Genomic DNA, 21,662 nt, shown 5'->3' with positions numbered 1-21,662 from the left:
TCAATAACACACCTGTCTACAAACAGCTCCTGAGCTTCCTCTAGTGACCAGTGCACTATACATCGGGTTTATAGATCCCAGTATATATACATGGAAGTGATGGTAGCATGGTACAGTCTGAAATATCCTGGTGGTCAGTGGTATATGGTACCCGGTGGTCAGTGGTATATGTACCCGGTGGTCAGTGGTATACGGTACCCGGTGGTCAGTGGTATACGGTACCCGGTGGTCAGTGGTATACGGTACCCGGTGGTCAGTGGTATATGTACCTGGTGGTCAGTGTTGTGTACTGTATCCACAGTCTAATGGTATATAGTCAGTTAACTCCTCTCGTCACACCCTGTATCTCTCTATAATCTAATATAATGGTTTCCATATAAATGTAGACCCTGCAGATGCAGCAGAGCTGTACGTGTCATCAGGACGGTTCTCTTCTGCAGCTTTACCTGCCTTATATGTTACACAGTAAAGTAAATCTAGTGATGACAATGACAGCTCTGCTACATCTGCCTGTGTCATCCACAGCCACTCCTGTTTATAGCCCTTCCAAGACCACACAGTCCCTGTGACTCCAAGACATAGTTACTTGTACACCATATATATGTATGTATATATATCAGTATAGAGATGTAGCAGAGCTGAGTTTGTCATTACCCTCATTCTATAAGAGCAGACAGTGGTCACCTATCATAGGACCAATATGAAATGTCCTGAATAACAAACTCCACTCTGCTATGTCTGTATACCTATACATTGCTGTGATGAAGTGTTTGTCACCGGCTTCCAGTCTTCTCTCCTGAAATATTCCCTTATTTATTGCGCATCTAAGGGAAGAATAAAATCCAGAGCGCGGACGGCGAATGTTTCCAGTTAAGTTTCACCAACCTGATAATTGTCGCTGAATTCTTCCTCCTCGCAGACGATTCCTGGTGGAAGACGCGGAGCAAGACGTTTCCAGAGGGAAGGAGAAAGAGAAGAAGAAGGAGACGGGGACGGGGCTGTAACCTGAGCCCTCCACTCCCATATGTGCATGATAAAGGCCATTTACGTTGCCCCCCGGCCCCCCCATACAGGACCTGAGCTGGAACTACTTACATTTTCATTTCTTCTTCTTACATTTTATTTTCGAGTTCCTTTTCTTCAGTTCTGACAAATCTCCGAAGATTCTGAAATGAGAAATTTCTGCCAATTTTTCTTTTTTTTTACGACTTCAAAAATTTGAGGGATTGTTCTGCTGTTCGTGCTGTGCAGAGCGAATTACATAAAGCTGCTCTCTGGGGGATGTAAGAAAATAACCCGGGCAGAACAATCCGTCTCAGAACCAGCCGACCCGAGATGTTTATTTTAGCAGGACTGGAAAGAATTTGACCCGTGAAAGGGTTAATAAAGCCAGAATGTAATGTCCTGATTCTGGGCTGAAGGTCCTCTGTGCTGCTGTTTCTTGCCATGGCACAATGTAAAGATCAGACATTATAGTGACAGAGTTTGTCTCCTCTTCATGTCCTTTGGATGTAATTCCCTCTCCTCGGTTTCCTAACACGGTGGTTCCCTCAGAGAGGAGCGTTATGCTCAGGCTCCCTTCACCAATCTGAGACAATCCAGGACTGGCCCCGTCTCTTCAAGGGCCCCATAGCAGCCCCTATAGCATGTTCTTCTTCATGGTTGTCACAGCTCCTCCCACTCCTCATGTGGCCTGAGGACATTCTGACAGTCTAGCCATTGTCTTCTGCTGTCACATTGTTTATATTCTTTGTCTCCTGCTTTTATATGATCTCTGATTTTCTTCTTCCATTGTTACCACGGTTTCTTCTACTGTTTTTATTTCTCCCTTGTTACATTGTTTCCATTCTTGGTTTTCTGCGGTTACCTTGTTATCACAGTTTGTTCTATTGTTATATTGTTTTCACTGATTTTTTTTCCTGATTTTTTTCCTGTTACATTGTTTTCATTCTTGTTCTCCTGTAGTTACAGTTTGTTCTGTTGTTACATTGTTATCACAATTCTTTCCTAATATTTTCCTGTTGTTACACTATTTTCATTGAGTTTTTTCCTGTTGTTGCATTTGTTATGTTATTTCGCATTGTTATATTGTTTTTATTCTTGGTTGTTACCTTGTGTTGTTTCCCTTTGTTACCTTGTGTTATTTCCTGTTACTTTGTGTTGTTTCCTGTTGTTACCTTGTTGTTTTCTGTTACCTTGTTGTTTCCTTGTGTTGATTCCCGTTATTACTTTGTGTTGTTTCCCGTTGTTACGTTGTGTCTTTTCCGGTTGATACTTTGTGTCTTTTCCTGTTGTTTCCTGTTGTTACCTTGTGTTGTTTCCTGTTACGTTGTTTTTTCCTGTTACCTTGTGTTGTTGCTTGTTGTTACCTTGTGGTTTTTTTTCTGTTGTTACGTTGTGTTTCCTGTTGTTACGTTGTGTTGTTTCCTGTTGTTACCTTGTGTCTTCCTGTTGTTACCTTGCGTTGTTTCCTGTTACCTTGTTGTTTCCTGCTGTTACCTTGTGTCTTTTCCTGTTGTTACGTTGTGTCTTTTCCTGTTGTTACCTTGTGTTGTTACCTTGTGTTACTTCCTGTTACTTTGTGTTATTTCCTGTAGTTACCTTGTTGTTTCCTGCTGTTACCTTGTGTCTTTTCCTGTTGTTACGTTGTGTTGTTTCCTGTTACATTGTGTCTTTTCCCTCTTCTACTTCTGATCACTCACGTTGCAGTGACAGATTTGTGTCTCTTTTCTTGCTTTGCCTCCTCTTCTACGTTCTCATTCCTGTGATTTATTTCGTGGTCGCGGGTAAATACCACATTGGATCCTGGGAACACAAACACACAAAAATGAGTCTTGCAATTTTAGAATCTGTTTGTGACGCAAACTCAGAAAAGAATGTTAGATAAACCGAGATAGAGAGATAAGATATCGCTACATGTGAAGGCATCACCATGACTACCATCATCATCACCATCACACTTGTATCATTAGGCAAATATCCCATTCAGAGTTAAGGGAAAGTTGGGTAGCCCCAGACTGTCTGCTATAAGTGTCATCACCCACCTTTCCCTATTTCCTGAATAGCAGATCCACTTAGTTATGTAGCAATGTCAGAGGAAGTAAATGTGTCATTCAGGGGTCTGGGAAAGTTGGGTGACATTCAGTATATGGCCTCTGTGTTCTGGTATAATACACAGCTTTCTTAGGTCTTGACTGGCAGGTTAGAGCAGCTATGCAGCAATATGGGTATGAGGAAGGTTACATTAGCCATGTGTTTCATTCAGGATCCAGGAAAGCTGGGTGACGGTCTTGGTGGGAATCTCTGGTTGTAGCTCCCGCCTATTAACCCTTCACTGCTCAGACTTTAGATCAGAGATTGGTAAATGAGGGAAATTGGTGCAGGAAACCTCAAATTACATCCTGAGATCTGGAGATTGCCCCAGAAATAATGAGAAGACGACAAATGAGAGAGAACCCGTGTGACCGAATCTACAGAGAGAGGGCGATACCGGGCCCGAGAAAGGGAACCCCACCACCATACCCCTCCCCCAACACCCTAACACCATCATTTACTCCACCCAATACCACAGAGTGACATGTGATCAATCTGAAGTCACTGCTACCCCCATCATCTCATCCCAACAGAGTTGTCAGACATTTGTGTATCACGTATAGAGCGGAGACAACTACATGTACCTGGTGTGTGAACATGTGGATGTATCTAAGTGTAGTGCATGAAATACTGCCTGATGTATCCAATCCTGTGTGATACTGTATACTGAGCCGTGTATCTAATCCTATCCTGTGTGATACTGTATACTGAGCCGTGTATCTAATCCTATCCTGTGTGATACTGTATACTGAGCCGTGTATCTAATCCTATCCTGTGTGATACTGTATACTGAGCCGTGTATCTAATCCTATCCTGTGTGATACTGTATACTGAGCCGTGTATCTAATCCTATCCTGTGTGATACTGTATACTGAGCCGTGTATCTAATCCTATCCTGTGTGATACTGTATACTGAGCCGTGTATCTAATCCTATCCTGTGTGATACTGTATACTGAGCCGTGTATCTAATCCTATCCTGTGTGATACTGTATACTGAGCCGTGTATCTAATCTTTGTAGTAGTCCTGTCGGATATTATATCAGATATATCTCCTATATACCCTTCCATTCTCCGCCTGCTGGGATTTGTAGTGTAGACATCCTGCTCAGTCATGGTGTGTGAGGTTTAGAAGTTTTCTTTATGACTGATGATGTCATCGGTGAGGGCAGGAGCTGTAAGTCCCCGGTGTCCTGCACGTCAAGGCCCAGACTCCAGTACTTAGTCCCAGTCCTTGTAGTGCGGCGGCTGCAGCTGCGGATGATGTGATGTCCCTGAGGAGGGAGGAAACGTGAGCAGAAATATTCAGGAAAATCCCAGATGTGTCCAAGATGCAGCAACACAGAGAAAGGTGGAAGTGCCCAGACCCCCGAGGTTACCGGGACATTAGGTACAGGGACACCCCCAGGTCTGCAGCTAAAAAGTAATGTCTTGTACTCCAGTCACAGTCAAAGCAGCAGACACATCATTGTCCATAGCACAGTGCACATGAGCCGAAAAATCTGCCCCATTGTTCTGAGCTGGTGCAGTCACTGTGTATATACATTACATTACTTATCCTGTATTATACTCCAGAGCTGCGCTCACTATTCTGCTGGTGCAGTCACTGTGTACATACATTACATTACTTATCCTGTATTATACTCCAGAGCTGCGCTCACTATTCTGCTGGTACAGTCACTGTGTATATACATTACATTACTTATCCTGTATTATACTCCAGAGCTGCGCTCACTATTCTGCTGGTACAGTCACTGTGTACATACATTACATTACTTATCCTGTATTATACTCCAGAGCTGCGCTCACTATTCTGCTGGTGCAGTCACTGTGTACATACATTACATTACTTCTCCTGTATTATACTCCAGAGCTGCGCTCACTATTCTGCTGGTGCAGTCACTGTGTACATACATTACATTACTTATCCTGTATTATACTCCAGAGCTGCGCTCACTATTCTGCTGGTACAGTCACTGTGTACATACATTACATTACTTATCCTGTATTATACTCCAGAGCTGCGCTCACTATTCTGCTGGTGCAGTCACTGTGTACATACATTACATTACTTATCCTGTATTATACTCCAGAGCTGCACTCACTATTCTGCTGGTACAGTCACTGTGTATATACACTCACCGGCCACTTTATTAGGTCCACCATGCTAGTAACGGGTTGGACCCCCTTTTGCCTTCAGAACTGCCTCAATTCTTCGTGGCATAGATACAACAAGGTGCTGGAAGCATTCCTCAGAGATTTTGCTCCATATTGACATGATGGCATCACACAGTTGCAGTCGCAGATTTGTCGGCTGCACATCCATGATGCGAATCTCCCGTTCCACCACATCCCAAAGATGCTCCTCTATTGGATTGAGATCTGGTGACTGTGGAGGCCATTGGAGTACAGTGAACTCATTGTCATGTTCAAGAAACCAGTCTGAGATGATTCCAGCTTTATGACATGGCATTGCATTATCCTGCTGAAAGTAGCCATCAGATGTTGGGTACATTGTGGTCATAAAGGGATGGACATGGTCAGCAACAATACTCAGGTAGGCTTTGGCGTTGCAACGATGCTCAATTGGTACCAAGGGGCCCAAAGAGTGCCAAGAAAATATTCCCCACACCATGACACCACCACCACCAGCCTGAACCGTTACCGATACAAGGCAGGATGGATCCATGCTTTCATGTTGTTGACGCCAAATTCTGACCCTACCATCCGAATGTCGCAGCAGAAATCGAGACTCATCAGACCAGGCAACGTTTTTCCAATCTTCAATTGTCCAATTTCGATGAGCTTGTGCAAATTGTAGCCTCAGTTTCCTGTTCTTAGCTGAAAGGAGTGGCCCCCGGTGTGGTCTTCTGCTGCTGTAGCCCATCTGTAGCCTCAAAGTTGGACGTACTGTGCGGCGTTCAGAGATGCTCTTCTGGCTACCTTGCTTGTAACGGGTGGCTATTTGAGTCACTGTTGCCTTTCTATCAGCTGGAACCAGTCTGGCCATTCTCCTCTGACCTCTGGCATCAACAACGCATTTCCGCCCCCCACAGAACTGCCGCTCACTGGATGTTTTTTCTTTTTCGGACCATTCTCTGTAAACCCTAGAGATGGTTGTGCGTGAAAATCCCAGTAGATCAGCAGTTTCTGAAATACTCAGACCAGCCCTTCTGGCACCAACAACCATGCCACGGTCAAAGGCACTCAAATCACCTTTCTTCCCCCCCATACTGATGCTCGGTTTGAACTGCAGGAGATTGTCTTGACCATGTCTACATGCCTAAATGCACTGAGTTGCCGCCATGTGATTGGCTGATTAGAAATTAAGTGTTAACGAGCAGTTGGACAGGTGTACCTAATAAAGTGGCCGGTGAGTGTACATCACATTACTTATCCTGTATTATACCCCAGAGCTGCGCTCACTATTCTGCCGGTGCAGTCACTGTGTACATACATTACATTACTTATCCTGTATTATACTCCAGAGCTGCGCTCACTATTCTGCTGGTGCAGTCACTGTGTACATACATTACTTATCCTGTATTATACTCCAGAGCTGCGCTCACTATTCTGCTGGTGCAGTCACTGTGTACATACATTACATTACTTATCCTGTATTATACTCCAGAGCTGCGCTCACTATTCTGCTGGTACAGTCACTGTGTACATACATTACATTACTTATCCTGTATTATACCCCAGAGCTGCGCTCACTATTCTGCCGGTACAGTCACTGTGTACATACATTACATTACTTATCCTGTATTATACCCCAGAGCTGCGCTCACTATTCTGCCGGTGCAGTCACTGTGTACATACATTACATTACTTATCCTGTATTATACTCCAGAGCTGCGCTCACTATTCTGCTGGTGCAGTCACTGTGTACATACATTACATTACTTATCCTGTATTATACTCCAGAGCTGCGCTCACTATTCTGCTGGTGCAGTCACTGTGTGCATACATTACATTACTTATCCTGTATTATACCCCAGAGCTGCGCTCACTATTCTGCTGGTGCAGTCACGGTGTACATACATTACTTATCCTGTATTATACCCCAGAGCTGCGCTCACTATTCTGCTGGTGCAGTCACGGTGTACATACATTACTTATCCTGTATTATACTCCAGAGCTGCGCTCACTATTCTGCTGGTGCAGTCACTGTGTACATACATTACATTACTTATCCTGTATTATACTCCAGAGCTGCGCTCACTATTCTGCTGGTGCAGTCACTGTGTACATACATTACATTACTTATCCTGTATTATACTCCAGAGCTGCGCTCACTATTCTGCTGGTGCAGTCACTGTGTACATACATTACATTACTTATCCTGTATTATACTCCAGAGCTGCGCTCACTATTCTGCTGGTACAGTCACTGTGTACATACATTACATTACTTATCCTGTATTATACTCCAGAGCTGCGCTCACTATTCTGCTGGTACAGTCACTGTGTACATACATTACATTACTTATCCTGTATTATACTCCAGAGCTGCGCTCACTATTCTGCTGGTGCAGTCACTGTGTACATACATTACATTACTTATCCTGTATTATACTCCAGAGCTGCGCTCACTATTCTGCTGGTGCAGTCACTGTGTACATACATTACATTACTTATCCTGTATTATACTCCAGAGCTGCGCTCACTATTCTGCTGGTACAGTCACTGTGTACATACATTACATTACTTATCCTGTATTATACTCCAGAGCTGCGCTCACTATTCTGCCGGTGCAGTCACTGTGTACATACATTACATTACTTATCCTGTATTATACTCCAGAGCTGCGCTCACTATTCTGCTGGTGCAGTCACTGTGTACATACATTACATTACTTATCCTGTACTCCGCCTGGTGTAGGGTCTGATGCTCTGTCATACAGAGAGGACTGCACTGCCTCCTTGTGGACATTTACCATATTGCGTCTCAGCAGTCAGCACTCTTCAGGTTCGGTCAGTTATTGCATCAGTGTCTCCAGTTATATGATCTATTACAGTGAGGGGGTTTCTTTATTAAACTTCCCTTCTCGGACTCCTGTATTAGCCGCCTCCTCCTGTATTAGCCGCCTCCTCCTGTATTAGCCGCCTCCTCCTGTATTAGCCGCCTCCTCCTGCTTTACACTGCAGCTCGGCTCCCTTGCTCTGATCAGTGTCTCAGGGTGTCGGTGATGATTCTGTGACCACGAGGAGGAAATGACTATAAACAACAAGTAGCTGAGCAGTCAGTGAGCTGATGGTGACTGTGATAGACATCGCTGCAGGTCGTGTCCTCTCATTGGTTTATGTTTGATTCTGATTCTTCTCTTCTGCACCTTATATCCATCTTTGTACATTTACTGTTAGGTGTAATCTAAATTTACAGCACCCTCTGATGGCCAAGTCAGAAACTGCAGACTGGCTAACAAAACCTTGGTTCATTGGCCCAGATTTACTAGTAGTTAGACAGTCTGATACTACACCAGATTTATCACAGTGAATGATACTACTCCACATTTATCACAGTGAATGATACTACACTAGGTTTATCACAGTGACTGATACTACACCACATTTATCACAGTGACTGATGCTGGATGATAAAGCTCACATATCTTTACACTGTCTAGTCTACATTAATACCGCCTTTTAATCAGTTTACTCTGTGCCAGAATTTTTTGACACTGTTCTGAAGCATTTTTGGCACATCATGGCACATTTAAGCCACACCCCCTTTTTTCTGAGAATCCATATCTATGTGTCTAGAATGGTAAATATTTTTGCCCAATTTTGATGCTCCAAATATGCACCATGTTAGTGCCAGTGTCCAGTTGTAACCACAGTAGTAACTCAAGGCCCCTGTACAACACGTCACATTTCTTCCATTGTGTCCATGTATTTCTATCTTTGAGACACATTTATGTCATTTCATCGTACACGATTGCGCCGGAGCGTTGGGGCTGTCGAGCAGCTCACCATCCCCATCAATGTCCACATCCTGCCTGGTCTGACTAGTGGCTGTATGTGTGTGGACAGTTATAAGGACAGTCTGCATTCCTATCATGCCCAGAAAACTATGTGAACCCCCTCCCTGCATGTGTAGTGCATCCCTTCTCCTCGTCTCTTACATGTCACATAGTCCAGTCCTCTGATACATTGTATCCCTATAATCTGTGTCTGAATAGTTAGGAATTGTTTACTCTTCACTTTCGGATTCTCTATAAGGTTCTGTTCACATTTGTATCGTGGCGTGGCACGGTACACGATCATATCACAACCTCACAATCCCTGAGTTATTTGGTCACAGTTTCACCATTATCACTAATGTCCCCAGGTATTGTCTGCAGCAGGGAACAAATGCCCAGTGTGAACGAGGCCACTGTGTGATGAGGACAATGCGGTGACAGCGTCCTGGCTGATGTATAAATAGGGACCTGATGTGCTCGGCCCCGGCTCTTCCCAATAAGGGTGGGATGGGACCTGGCGAGGGACATATAAGCTCTGCGCTCTGCTCACATCTCAAGCTGCCACAGTCACATCTGCTCCACTCCCTGCGTCCTCCCTCACCATGGATGACATCTACAAGGCAGCGGTAAGTCCGGCCTCCGCTGCAGAGACCTGCCGGGGGTGATATATAATAGAATGTAATATAATAGACCTGTAATATAATGTAATATAAAATAATGTAATAGAATATAATATACCTATAATATAATATACCTATAATATAATATACCTATAATATAATATACCATACCATACCATACTATAATATACTATAATATAATATAATATATGGATGTGACTACAATATCACAGAACTTCATAGAGGAGAAAACTGAAACTTTGTAACAAGCTTTTTGCTTAACTTCTTTACCATTTTACGATCACTGCATAGAGTTTGTTACATTGTATCCAGTCTCGATAATCTTCTGTGAGTAATATGGCACAGGCTCTAGAGTGATACAATGTATCGGCGCAGGCGAAATGTAACAAACTATCAGGACATGAGACGTTAGAGCTGCTCTAGTGTTCAGCTCATGGAGAATTCTAGAGACTAGTTCACATTGTAACAAACGGTCATCTGTGACGGAGAGGACCTCAGCCCCAGGGATGTTACTATTCTGTCACAGCAAGCAGAGATCTTCGGAGTTTTGAGGAACTGAAAGCCAAAATCTATGAAAGCTGCAGAAGGTTTTGTTCCTCGGTGCTGAGACTCTCTAGTGTGTGATTGCGTCTCAGTGTGTCAGTTGTCAGATCCCCCTCCCCCTCGCTGTATCCCTGAGCCATGTCACACACATATACCGCAGCCCCAGGCCATGTCACACACATATACCGCAGCCCCTGGTCATGTCACACACATATACCGCAGCCCCCTGGTCATGTCGCACACATATACCGCAGCCCCCTGGTCATGTCGCACACATATACCGCAGCCCCCTGATCATGTCACACACATATACCACAGCCCCCTGATCATGTCACACACATATACCGCAGCCCTAAGCCATGTCACACACATATACCGCAGCCCTAAGCCATGTCACACACATATACCGCAGCCCCCTGATCATGTCACACACATATACCGCAGCCCCCTGGTCATGTCGCACACATATACCGCAGCCCCCTGGTCATGTCGCACACATATACCGCAGCCCCCTGATCATGTCACACACATATACCACAGCCCCCTGATCATGTCACACACATATACCGCAGCCCTAAGTCATGTCACACACATATACCGCAGCCCTAAGCCATGTCACACACATATACTGCAGCCCCTGGTCATGTCACACACATATACCACAGCCCCCTGATCATGTCACACACATATACCGCAGCCCTAAGCCATGTCACACACATATACCGCAGCCCTAAGCCATGTCACACACATATACCGCAGCCCCTGGTCATGTCACACACATATACCGCAGCCCCTGGTCATGTCACACACATATACCACAGCCCCCTGATCATGTCACACACATATACCGCAGCCCTAAGCCATGTCACACACATATACCGCAGCCCCCTGGTCATGTCGCACACATATACCACAGCCCCCTGGTCATGTCGCACACATATACCGCAGCCCCCTGGTCATGTCGCACACATATACCGCAGCCCCCTGGTCATGTCGCACACATATACCGCAGCCCCCTGGTCATGTCGCACACATATACCGCAGCCCCCTGGCCATGTCGCACACATATACCGCAGCCCCCTGGTCATGTCGCACACATATACTGCAGCCCTGGGCCATGTCATTTGTTGACTTGCTAGACATGTAGGTGTGGCTTCAATGTGATAACCATTACACCAATGCAAACTGCCGTGACACGGATGAGCATTTGCAGGGTCAGGTTATGTTACAGGTATTCGCAGCAGTTCTCAGACTCTCCACCAAGGGCGCAGTATTAGGGGTACGGCAATAGCAGTCCCTGCCAGACCCCGGACCCTGAGGGGCCCCAAAGGCCCCACTGCCATATAAAATATACCAATATACTAATATTACAGACTCATGTCATGTGAGCGCAGAATTAGGGGGTGAAATCCATGAGCTGCACCCACTGCAATATCTCGGAACGTTCTAGAAGTTGTCACCCAGCTTTCCCAGAATCAGATATAACTACAGTAGGCCACAGAGATAGAAATATTTGCTGTCCGTCTCCCCCTCACTATATATAGTAACAGTCCTGGACAATAGAGCCGCAGATTATCATCCACCTGTCTATTCTAGAGAAAATCCCCCGCACAATCCGCGCCTGAAATAAACCACAGAGGATTATGGGAAATATTCCCCGTCATCTCCAAACTGGGAGCCTACGCAACGTATAACCATTAACCATATCCTCCCTGAACTGTGAGCTAACGTCTCACATCCTCAATGTAATAAGTGTGTGCACTAGAGATCAGCGGCGCCATCACTGAGAATACAGCCTATCCGTATACTAGAGATCAGCGGCGCCATCACTGAGAATACAGCCTATCCGTATACTAGAGATCAGCGGCGCCATCACTGAGAATACAGCCTATCCGTATACTAGAGATCAGCGGCGCCATCACTGAGAATACAGCCTATCCGTATACTAGAGATCAGCGGCGCCATCACTGAGAATACAGCCTATCCGTATACTAGAGATCAGCGGCGCCATCACTGAGAATACAGCCTATCCGTATACTAGAGATCAGCGGCGCCATCACTGAGAATACAGCCTATCCGTATACTAGAGATCAGCGGCGCCATCACTGAGAATACAGCCTATCCGTATACTAGAGATCAGCGGCGCCATCACTGAGAATACAGCCTATCCGTATACTAGAGATCAGCGGCGCCATCACTGAGAATACAGCCTATCCGTATACTAGAGATCAGCGGCGCCATCACTGAGAATACAGCCTATCCGTATACTAGAGATCAGCGGCGCCATCACTGAGAATACAGCCTATCCGTATACTAGAGATCAGCGGCGCCATCACTGAGAATACAGCCTATCCGTATACTAGAGAGCAGCGGCGACATCACTGAGTATACAGCCTATCCGTATACTAGAGAGCAGCGGCGACATCACTGAGTATACAGCCTATCCGTATACTAGAGAGCAGCGGCGACATCACTGAGAATACAGCCTATCCGTATACTAGAGAGCGGCGACATCACTGAGAATACAGCCTATCCGTATACTAGAGAGCGGCGACATCACTGAGAATACAGCCTATCCGTATACTAGAGAGCGGCGACATCACTGAGAATACAGCCTATCCGTATACTAGAGAGCGGCGACATCACTGAGAATACAGCCTATCCGTATACTAGAGAGCGGTGACATCACTGAGAATACAGCCTATCCATATACTAGAGAGCGGCGACATCACTGAGAATACAGCCTATCCATATACTAGAGAGCGGCGACATCACTGAGAATACAGCCTATCCGTATACTAGAGAGCGGCGACATCACTGAGAATACAGCCTATCCGTATACTAGAGAGCGGCGACATCACTGAGAATACAGCCTATCCGTATACTAGAGAGCGGCGACATCACTGAGAATACAGCCTATCCATATACTAGAGAGCGGCGACATCACTGAGAATACAGCCTATCCGTATACTAGAGATCAGCGGTGACATCACTGAGAATACAGCCTATCCATATACTAGAGAGCGGTGACATCACTGAGAATACAGCCTATCCGTATACTAGAGAGCGGTGACATCACTGAGAATACAGCCTATCCGTATACTAGAGAGCAGTGACATCACTGAGAATACAGCCTATCCGTATACTAGAGAGCGGTGACATCACTGAGAATACAGCCTATCCGTATACTAGAGAGCAGCGGTGACATCACTGAGAATACAGCCTATCCGTATACTAGAGAGCAGTGACATCACTGAGAATACAGCCTATCCGTATACTAGAGAGCGGCGACATCACTGAGAATACAGCCTATCCGTATACTACAGAGCGGCGACATCACTGAGAATACAGCCTATCCGTATACTAGAGAGCAGCGGTGACATCACTGAGAATACAGCCTATCCGTATACTAGAGAGCAGCGGTGACATCACTGAGAATACAGCCTATCCGTATACTAGAGAGCAGCGGTGACATCACTGAGAATACAGCCTATCCGTATACTAGAGAGCGGTGACATCACTGAGAATACAGCCTATCCATATACTAGAGAGCAGCGGTGACATCACTGAGAATACAGCCTATCCATATACTAGAGAGCAGCGGTGACATCACTGAGAATACAGCCTATCCGTATACTACAGAGCGGCGACATCACTGAGAATACAGCCTATCCGTATACTAGAGAGCAGCGGTGACATCACTGAGAATACAGCCTATCCGTATACTAGAGAGCAGCGGCGACATCACTGAGTATACAGCCTATCCGTATACTAGAGATCAGCGGCGCCATCACTGAGAATACAGCCTATCCGTATACTAGAGAGCAGCGGCGACATCACTGAGTATACAGCCTATCCGTATACTAGAGAGCAGCGGCGACATCACTGAGTATACAGCCTATCCGTATACTAGAGAGCAGCGGCGACATCACTGAGAATACAGCCTATCCGTATACTAGAGAGCGGCGACATCACTGAGAATACAGCCTATCCGTATACTAGAGAGCGGCGACATCACTGAGAATACAGCCTATCCGTATACTAGAGAGCGGCGACATCACTGAGAATACAGCCTATCCGTATACTAGAGAGCGGCGACATCACTGAGAATACAGCCTATCCGTATACTAGAGAGCGGCGACATCACTGAGAATACAGCCTATCCATATACTAGAGAGCGGCGACATCACTGAGAATACAGCCTATCCGTATACTAGAGATCAGCGGTGACATCACTGAGAATACAGCCTATCCATATACTAGAGAGCGGTGACATCACTGAGAATACAGCCTATCCGTATACTAGAGAGCGGTGACATCACTGAGAATACAGCCTATCCGTATACTAGAGAGCGGTGACATCACTGAGAATACAGCCTATCCGTATACTAGAGAGCAGTGACATCACTGAGAATACAGCCTATCCGTATACTAGAGAGCGGTGACATCACTGAGAATACAGCCTATCCATATACTAGAGAGCAGCGGTGACATCACTGAGAATACAGCCTATCCGTATACTAGAGAGCGGTGACATCACTGAGAATACAGCCTATCCGTATACTACAGAGCGGCGACATCACTGAGAATACAGCCTATCCGTATACTAGAGAGCAGCGGTGACATCACTGAGAATACAGCCTATCCGTATACTAGAGAGCAGTGACATCACTGAGAATACAGCCTATCCGTATACTAGAGAGCAGCGGTGACATCACTGAGAATACAGCCTATCCGTATACTAGAGAGCGGTGACATCACTGAGAATACAGCCTATCCATATACTAGAGAGCAGTGACATCATGCATTATTAGTACAGGGGTCTCTGGCTGTATTGGGGGGGGGGGGGGGGGGTGTCTCCTCTATGTAAGCTATTCTTCCCCCAGGTCTATATTTGGTCTGGATTTCGTCCTCTGTATCTGGCTCAGTAGATAAGGCCTCCTGGTTTGTTGCCAGCGCTGCTTATCTCGGCCTCCTCCATCCTGTATCACTGAGCCAGAAATAGTCCTCGACCGCACAGACCCGACACTAACTTCTCTTTCATTTCTTGGCTATTTTCACAATCTCTGTTTGCTGTCAGTGAAAAGGAAGGTCCAGAGGCCGCACAGACAGACACACAGGTGTGAACAGGCGCCAGAGCTAAGATATAGCAGCAAATATAATTTAAAAAAATTGCAAATATCAATTATTAGCATAAATAACAATAATAAGAGTTAGTCATTAATATTCTTATTTCTTAGTATTATTATTATTATTTTGTCATTTCTGTCACTTTATCTTTTTCAGGTTGAACAACTTACAGAAGAACAAAAAAATGGTAAAATGATTTAGTTTTTTTTAACTCTTTGACAGGTATAGAACAGGTAGAGGACGGGTATAGGACAAATATAGGACGGGTATAGGACAGGTAGAGGACGGTGTGATGTACGGGGGATTCAGAAGCTCTGGTTTCTTTCCCAGCAGCAGTCTTTATTGCAGCAGACAAGCTTACAGGTACAGGTAGTGCTGCTCAGCAGGTCAACACAAACAAATGAAAATAAAGACCTACGCCTGTCCAGCGGCTTACTAAACGAGTTATTCCCTCACTAACCAGGGGGTCGGCCTACTGCTGACCTCCTAACAAACAAGGTTTACAAGTAAACAAGGGGTGCACATACCCGGCACTTTAACAGCGTCCTCCTTGGCAGATCTTACCCAGACTGGTTGCGTGTGTGTTTCAGTCTCTCTCCTCTCTCTCTCACTCACCAGCACACCTGTGCTACTTACAAAGCCCTGCTGGTCAGTTCCCAAATCTGGACTGGATTGCACTGCAGGACTAGACCAAACTTTACTCCAGTCTGGGACCTACAAGCTAAACGCCTGTGCATACTGCAACAGTCTTGGGGAAAAATAGCGGTTCTCCCACACTATACCCCTCTCCATTTCACAACAGGTATAGGACGGGTATAGGATAGGTATAGGACAGGTAGAGGACGGATATAGGACAGGTAGAGGACGGATATAGGACAGGTAGAGGACAGGTATAGGACAGGTATAGAACTGGTATAGGACGGATATAGGACAGGTAGACGACTGGTATAGGACGGATATAGGACAGGTATAGGACTGATATAGGACAGGTAGAGGACGGATATAGGACAGGTATAGGACGGATATAGGACAGGTATAGAACTGGTATAGGACGGATATAGGACAGGTAGAGGACAGGTATAGGACGGATATAGGACAGGTATAGGACTGATATAGGACAGGTAGAGGACGGATATAGGACAGGTATAGGACGGATATAGGACAGGTATAGGACAGGTAGAGGATGGATATAGGACTGGTATAGGACAGGTAGAGGACAGGTATAGGACTGGTATAGGACAGGTAGAGGATAGGTATGGGACTGGTATAGGACTGGTATAGGACAGGTAGAGGACAGGTATAGGACTGGTATAGGACTAGTATAGGACAGGTATAGGACAGATAGAGGACAGGTATAGGACTGGTATAGGATGGATATAGGACAGATATAGGACAGGTATAGGACGGATATAGGACAGGTATAGGACAGGTAGAGGACGGATATAGGACAGGTAGAGGACGGATATAGGACAGGTAGAGGACAGGTATAGGACTGGTATAGGACTGGTATAGGACAGATAGAGGACAGGTATAGGACTGGTATAGGATGGATATAGGACAGATATAGGACAGGTATAGGACGGATATAGGACAGATATAGGACAGGTATAGGACAGATATAGGACAGGGAGAGGACTGGTATAGGACAGATAGAGGACAGGTATAGGACTGGTATAGGATGGATATAGGACAGATATAGGACAGGTATAGGACGGATATAGGACAGGTATAGGACAGGTAGAGGACAGGTATAGGACAGATATAGGACAGGGAGAGGACGGATATAGGACAGGTATAGAACTTGCACCAACATTTGGACACACAGCTGCAAAAACTATGAATGAAATCTATGGGCCCATACTTTAGGGGTCTAGGGGGTCTGTACTTTAGGGGTCCATACTACAGGGGTCTAGGGGTCTGTACTTTAGGGATCTAGGGGTCTATACTACAGGGGTGTAGGGGCCCATACTACAGGGGTCTAGGGGTCTGTACTTTAGGGGTCTGTACTTTAGGGGTCCATACTACAGGGGTCTAGGGGTCTGTACTTTAGGGGTCTGTACTTTAGGGGTCCGCACTTTAATCCACAATTGCAGATAACGTTTCAGTCGTGTGAATGAGGCCTAAGTGACAGCAAGTGGGGAGAAACACAAAGTCTTGTAGAAGTTGCAGAAATTGAATATTTATAAACCTGACGCCTTTTTCTCCTTTGTTCCCCAGAATTTAGAGCAGCTTTCGATATTTTCGTACAAGACGCGGAGGACGGATGTATCAGTACAAAGGAGCTGGGCAAAGTGATGAGAATGCTGGGACAAAACCCCACCCCCGAGGAGCTGCAGGAGATGATCGACGAGGTGGATGAGGATGGTGAGTGTTGTACTTCTTCCTCATAGGTCTCTACGTCTGCTTCACACTTTAAGACTAGGTCATATACTCCAGTCCCATCCAGAGCTGCAGTCACACTGCACACAAGTTATAGACAAGGCAGTTCAGTATTTTTGGTGATTGACTCTCAGGATTCAGATGGACATGATGGGAGTTTTGCAGCAGCTTATTATCCATTGCGTTCTGCTTACAGGTAGCGGCACGGTGGACTTCGATGAGTTCCTGGTCATGATGGTCCGGTGTATGAAAGACGACAGCAAAGGAAAATCGGAGGAGGAGTTGTCAGATCTTTTCCGCATGTTTGACAAGTGAGTGATGAGAGACGATGACTGTAAAGTGTCTCTGACACCCCTGCAAAGATAGGAAGACCCCCTCCCCATCCCCCGCTCAGGAATACAGCACCCTGTGAGACAAGCCATATACAGCAATGTGGACCTCTACAAGAGCTCTAGTGTCTATCATATACTCAAGTCACAACCAAAGCTGCAGTCATTCTTTTTAATCCAGGGCAGATTTGCAGTTGTATTTGCATTTCTTATGCTCCAGTCACATCAAATGCTGTGTTTCGTTCCATTACTCCAGTCACATCCAAAACTGCAACCACACTCCTTGTGCTCCAATCAAATCATTTTTATATTCTAGTTACATCCAAAGCTGCGTTTAGATTCTGGTCTGTTCTAGGGCTATATGCGCACGTCTCACACACTATTCACACTCAGAGCTGCAGTCTGGTAGTTGCTGCCTTTGCTGGCAGACACCTGCTATAGGCCAAGCCCAGATCCCAAAAGATGTCTGGACCAGCAGGTGGCAGCAGTAACGGAGATGAGAGAAATAATTCATGCAGCTCTGGATGTGACTGGAGTATCAGAGCACAATACAGTATCTACAATACTATATGCAAATAAGAAACTTACAATGGGAGGGGAAAGCAGAGATAAAACCAGATCTTCCCATGTCTGCAGAAACGCAGATGGTTACATTGATCTCGAGGAGCTGAAGACGATGCTGCAAGCGACAGGCGAGACCATAACTGAGGACGACATCGAGGAGCTGATGAGAGACGGGGACAAGAATAACGACGGCAGAATCGACTATGATGGTGAGAACATTACAGGACGATACAAGATTTAATGTCCAGATCTCCCGGGATCTCATGTCTTCATCTTTATTTCTTTACAGAATTTTTAGAGTTCATGAAAGGAGTCGAATAAATCACAACAAGAAGCCAAAAAAGTCTCCAGAACATTCTATACCGCAACAGAATCATTATTACTACTGACCCCAAATCATCTCAACCCCATGTTATATATTATATGCTGCCTGATGTGATATATACCGCCTGCAATAATAAAGTGACCGATATCATCATTGTGTCTGTGATAGTGATTGACGTGACGTATATGTGTTATATTATTATAATACTGCTCCTATATACAAGAATATAACTAGTAAAAAAAGGTATTCCAGTCCGCACTCCTGAGATTAACTAAAAACTATCCTTTAATTGTCCATAAAACAATGGGTGGATACAATGAATAAAATAACAAGTGACAGTGATAAACTCAAAAGTGCATTTAAAAACCCATAAACTGGCTTGAACTAGCTGACGCGTTTCTGGGTATGCTATACCCCTTAATCATTTTTTTACTACTTGACTTTTCGTCTTCCCCTGGAGTCCGGGATCATTCAGCCGTGCACCCTGAAGATTGGTGAGCCTACGTTTTAAACTTTTTCTTTTTTGTTTCACAAGAATATAACTACTATAATACTACTCCTATGTACAAGAATATAATTACTATAATACTACCTCCTATGTACAAGAATATAACTACTATAATACTACTCCTATATACAAGAATATAACTACTATAATACTACTCCTATGTACAAGAATATAACTACTATAATACTGCTCCTATGTACAAGAATATAACTACTATAATACTACCTCCTATGTACAAGAATATAACTACTATAATACTACTCCTATGTACAAGAATATAACTACTATAATACTACTCCTATGTACAAGAATATAACTACTATAATACTAGTCCTATATACAAGAATATAACTACTATAATACTACTCCTATGTACAAGAATATAACTATTATAATACTGCTCCTATGTACAAGAATATAACTACTATAATACTACCTCCTATGTACAAGAATATAACTACTATAATACTGCTCCTATGTACAAGAATATAACTACTATAATACTACCCCTATGTACAAGAATATAACTACTATAATACTACTCCTATGTACAAGAATATAACTACTATAATACTACCTCCTATGTACAGGAATATAACTACTATAATACTACTCCTATGTACAAGAATATAACTACTATAATACTGCTCCTATGTACAAGAATATAACTACTATAATACTGCTCCTATGTACAAGAATATATCTACTATAATACTACCTCCTATGTACAAGAATATAACTACTATAATACTACTCCTATGTACAAGAATATAACTACTATAATACTACCTCCTATGTACAAGAATATAACTACTATAATACTGCTCCTATGTACAAGAATATAACTACTATAATACTACTCCTATGTACAAGAATATAACTACTATAATACTACCTCCTATGTACAAGAATATAACTACTATAATACTACCTCCTATGTACAAGAATATAACTACTATAATACTGCTCCTATGTACAGGAATATAACTACTATAATACTACTCCTATGTACAAGAATATAACTACTATAATACTGCTCCTATGTACAAGAATATAACTACTATAATACTACTCCTATGTACAAGAATATAACTACTATAATACTACTCCTATGTACAAGAATATAACTACTATAATACTACATTCAATGTACAAGAATATAACTACTATAATACTACTCCTATGTACAAGAATATAACTACTATAATACTACTCCTATGTACAAGAATATAACTACTATAATACTACTCCTATGTACAAGAATATAACTACTATAATACTACTCCTATGTACAAGAATATAACTACTATAATACTACCTCCTATGTACAAGAATATAACTACTATAATACTGCTCCTATGTACAAGAATATAACTACTATAATACTACCCCTATGTACAAGAATATAACTACTATAATACTACTCCTATGTACAAGAATATAACTACTATAATACTACTCCTATGTACAAGAATATAACTACTATAATACTACCTCCTATGTACAAGAATATAACTACTATAATACTGCTCCTATGTACAAGAATATAACTACTATAATACTACTCCTATATACAAGAATATAACTACTATAATACTACCTCCTATGTACAAGAATATAACTACTATAATACTGCTCCTATGTACAAGAATATAACTACTATAATACTGCTCCTATGTACAAGAATATATCTACTATAATACTACCTCCTATGTACAAGAATATAACTACTATAATACTACTCCTATGTACCAGAATATAACTACTATAATACTACCTCCTATGTACAAGAATATAACTACTATAATACTGCTCCTATGTACAAGAATATAACTACTATAATACTACTCCTATGTACAAGAATATAACTACTATAATACTACTCCTATGTACAAGAATATAACTACTATAATACTACCTCCTATGTACAAGAATATAACTACTATAATACTGCTCCTATGTACAAGAATATAACTACTATAATACTACCCCTATGTACAAGAATATAACTACTATAATACTACTCCTATGTACAAGAATATAACTACTATAATACTACTCCTATGTACAAGAATATAACTACTATAATACTACTCCTATGTACAAGAATATAACTACTATAATACTACCTCCTATGTACAAGAATATAACTACTATAATACTACCTCCTATGTACAAGAATATAACT

The 21,662-nt window shown here is 43.4% G+C and overlaps 1 protein-coding gene across 1 annotated transcript; it reads left to right on the top strand.

The window, feature by feature from the left end:
- The first annotated feature begins 9,626 nt into the window (after positions 1-9,626).
- Positions 9,627-19,100, top strand: LOC142187921 (troponin C, slow skeletal and cardiac muscles). The gene is made up of 6 exons (XM_075261730.1): positions 9,627-9,681; positions 15,526-15,556; positions 17,587-17,733; positions 17,945-18,059; positions 18,714-18,850; positions 18,931-19,100. Exons 1-6 carry the CDS (start codon positions 9,658-9,660, stop codon positions 18,960-18,962), a joined length of 486 nt encoding a protein of 161 aa, XP_075117831.1. The 5' UTR covers positions 9,627-9,657; the 3' UTR covers positions 18,963-19,100.
- Positions 19,101-21,662: the final 2,562 nt, after the last annotated feature.

Source organism: Leptodactylus fuscus, unplaced genomic scaffold, assembly GCF_031893055.1.
Source record: "Leptodactylus fuscus isolate aLepFus1 unplaced genomic scaffold, aLepFus1.hap2 HAP2_SCAFFOLD_321, whole genome shotgun sequence".
NCBI lineage: Eukaryota > Metazoa > Chordata > Amphibia > Anura > Leptodactylidae > Leptodactylus > Leptodactylus fuscus.
This window is presented reverse-complemented; position numbering and strand designations above follow the sequence as displayed.

What these genes read in the sequence shown, in the direction of transcription:
- LOC142187921 (XM_075261730.1), top strand. Translation starts at nt 9,658, where the DNA reads ATGGATGACATCTACAAGGCAGCG. An exon ending in ATGACATCTACAAGGCAGCG is followed by an intron (nt 9,682 to 15,525) that starts GTAAGTCCGGCC and finishes TATCTTTTTCAG; the next exon opens with GTTGAACAACTTACAGAAGA. An exon ending in TACAGAAGAACAAAAAAATG is followed by an intron (nt 15,557 to 17,586) that starts GTAAAATGATTT and finishes TTTGTTCCCCAG; the next exon opens with AATTTAGAGCAGCTTTCGAT.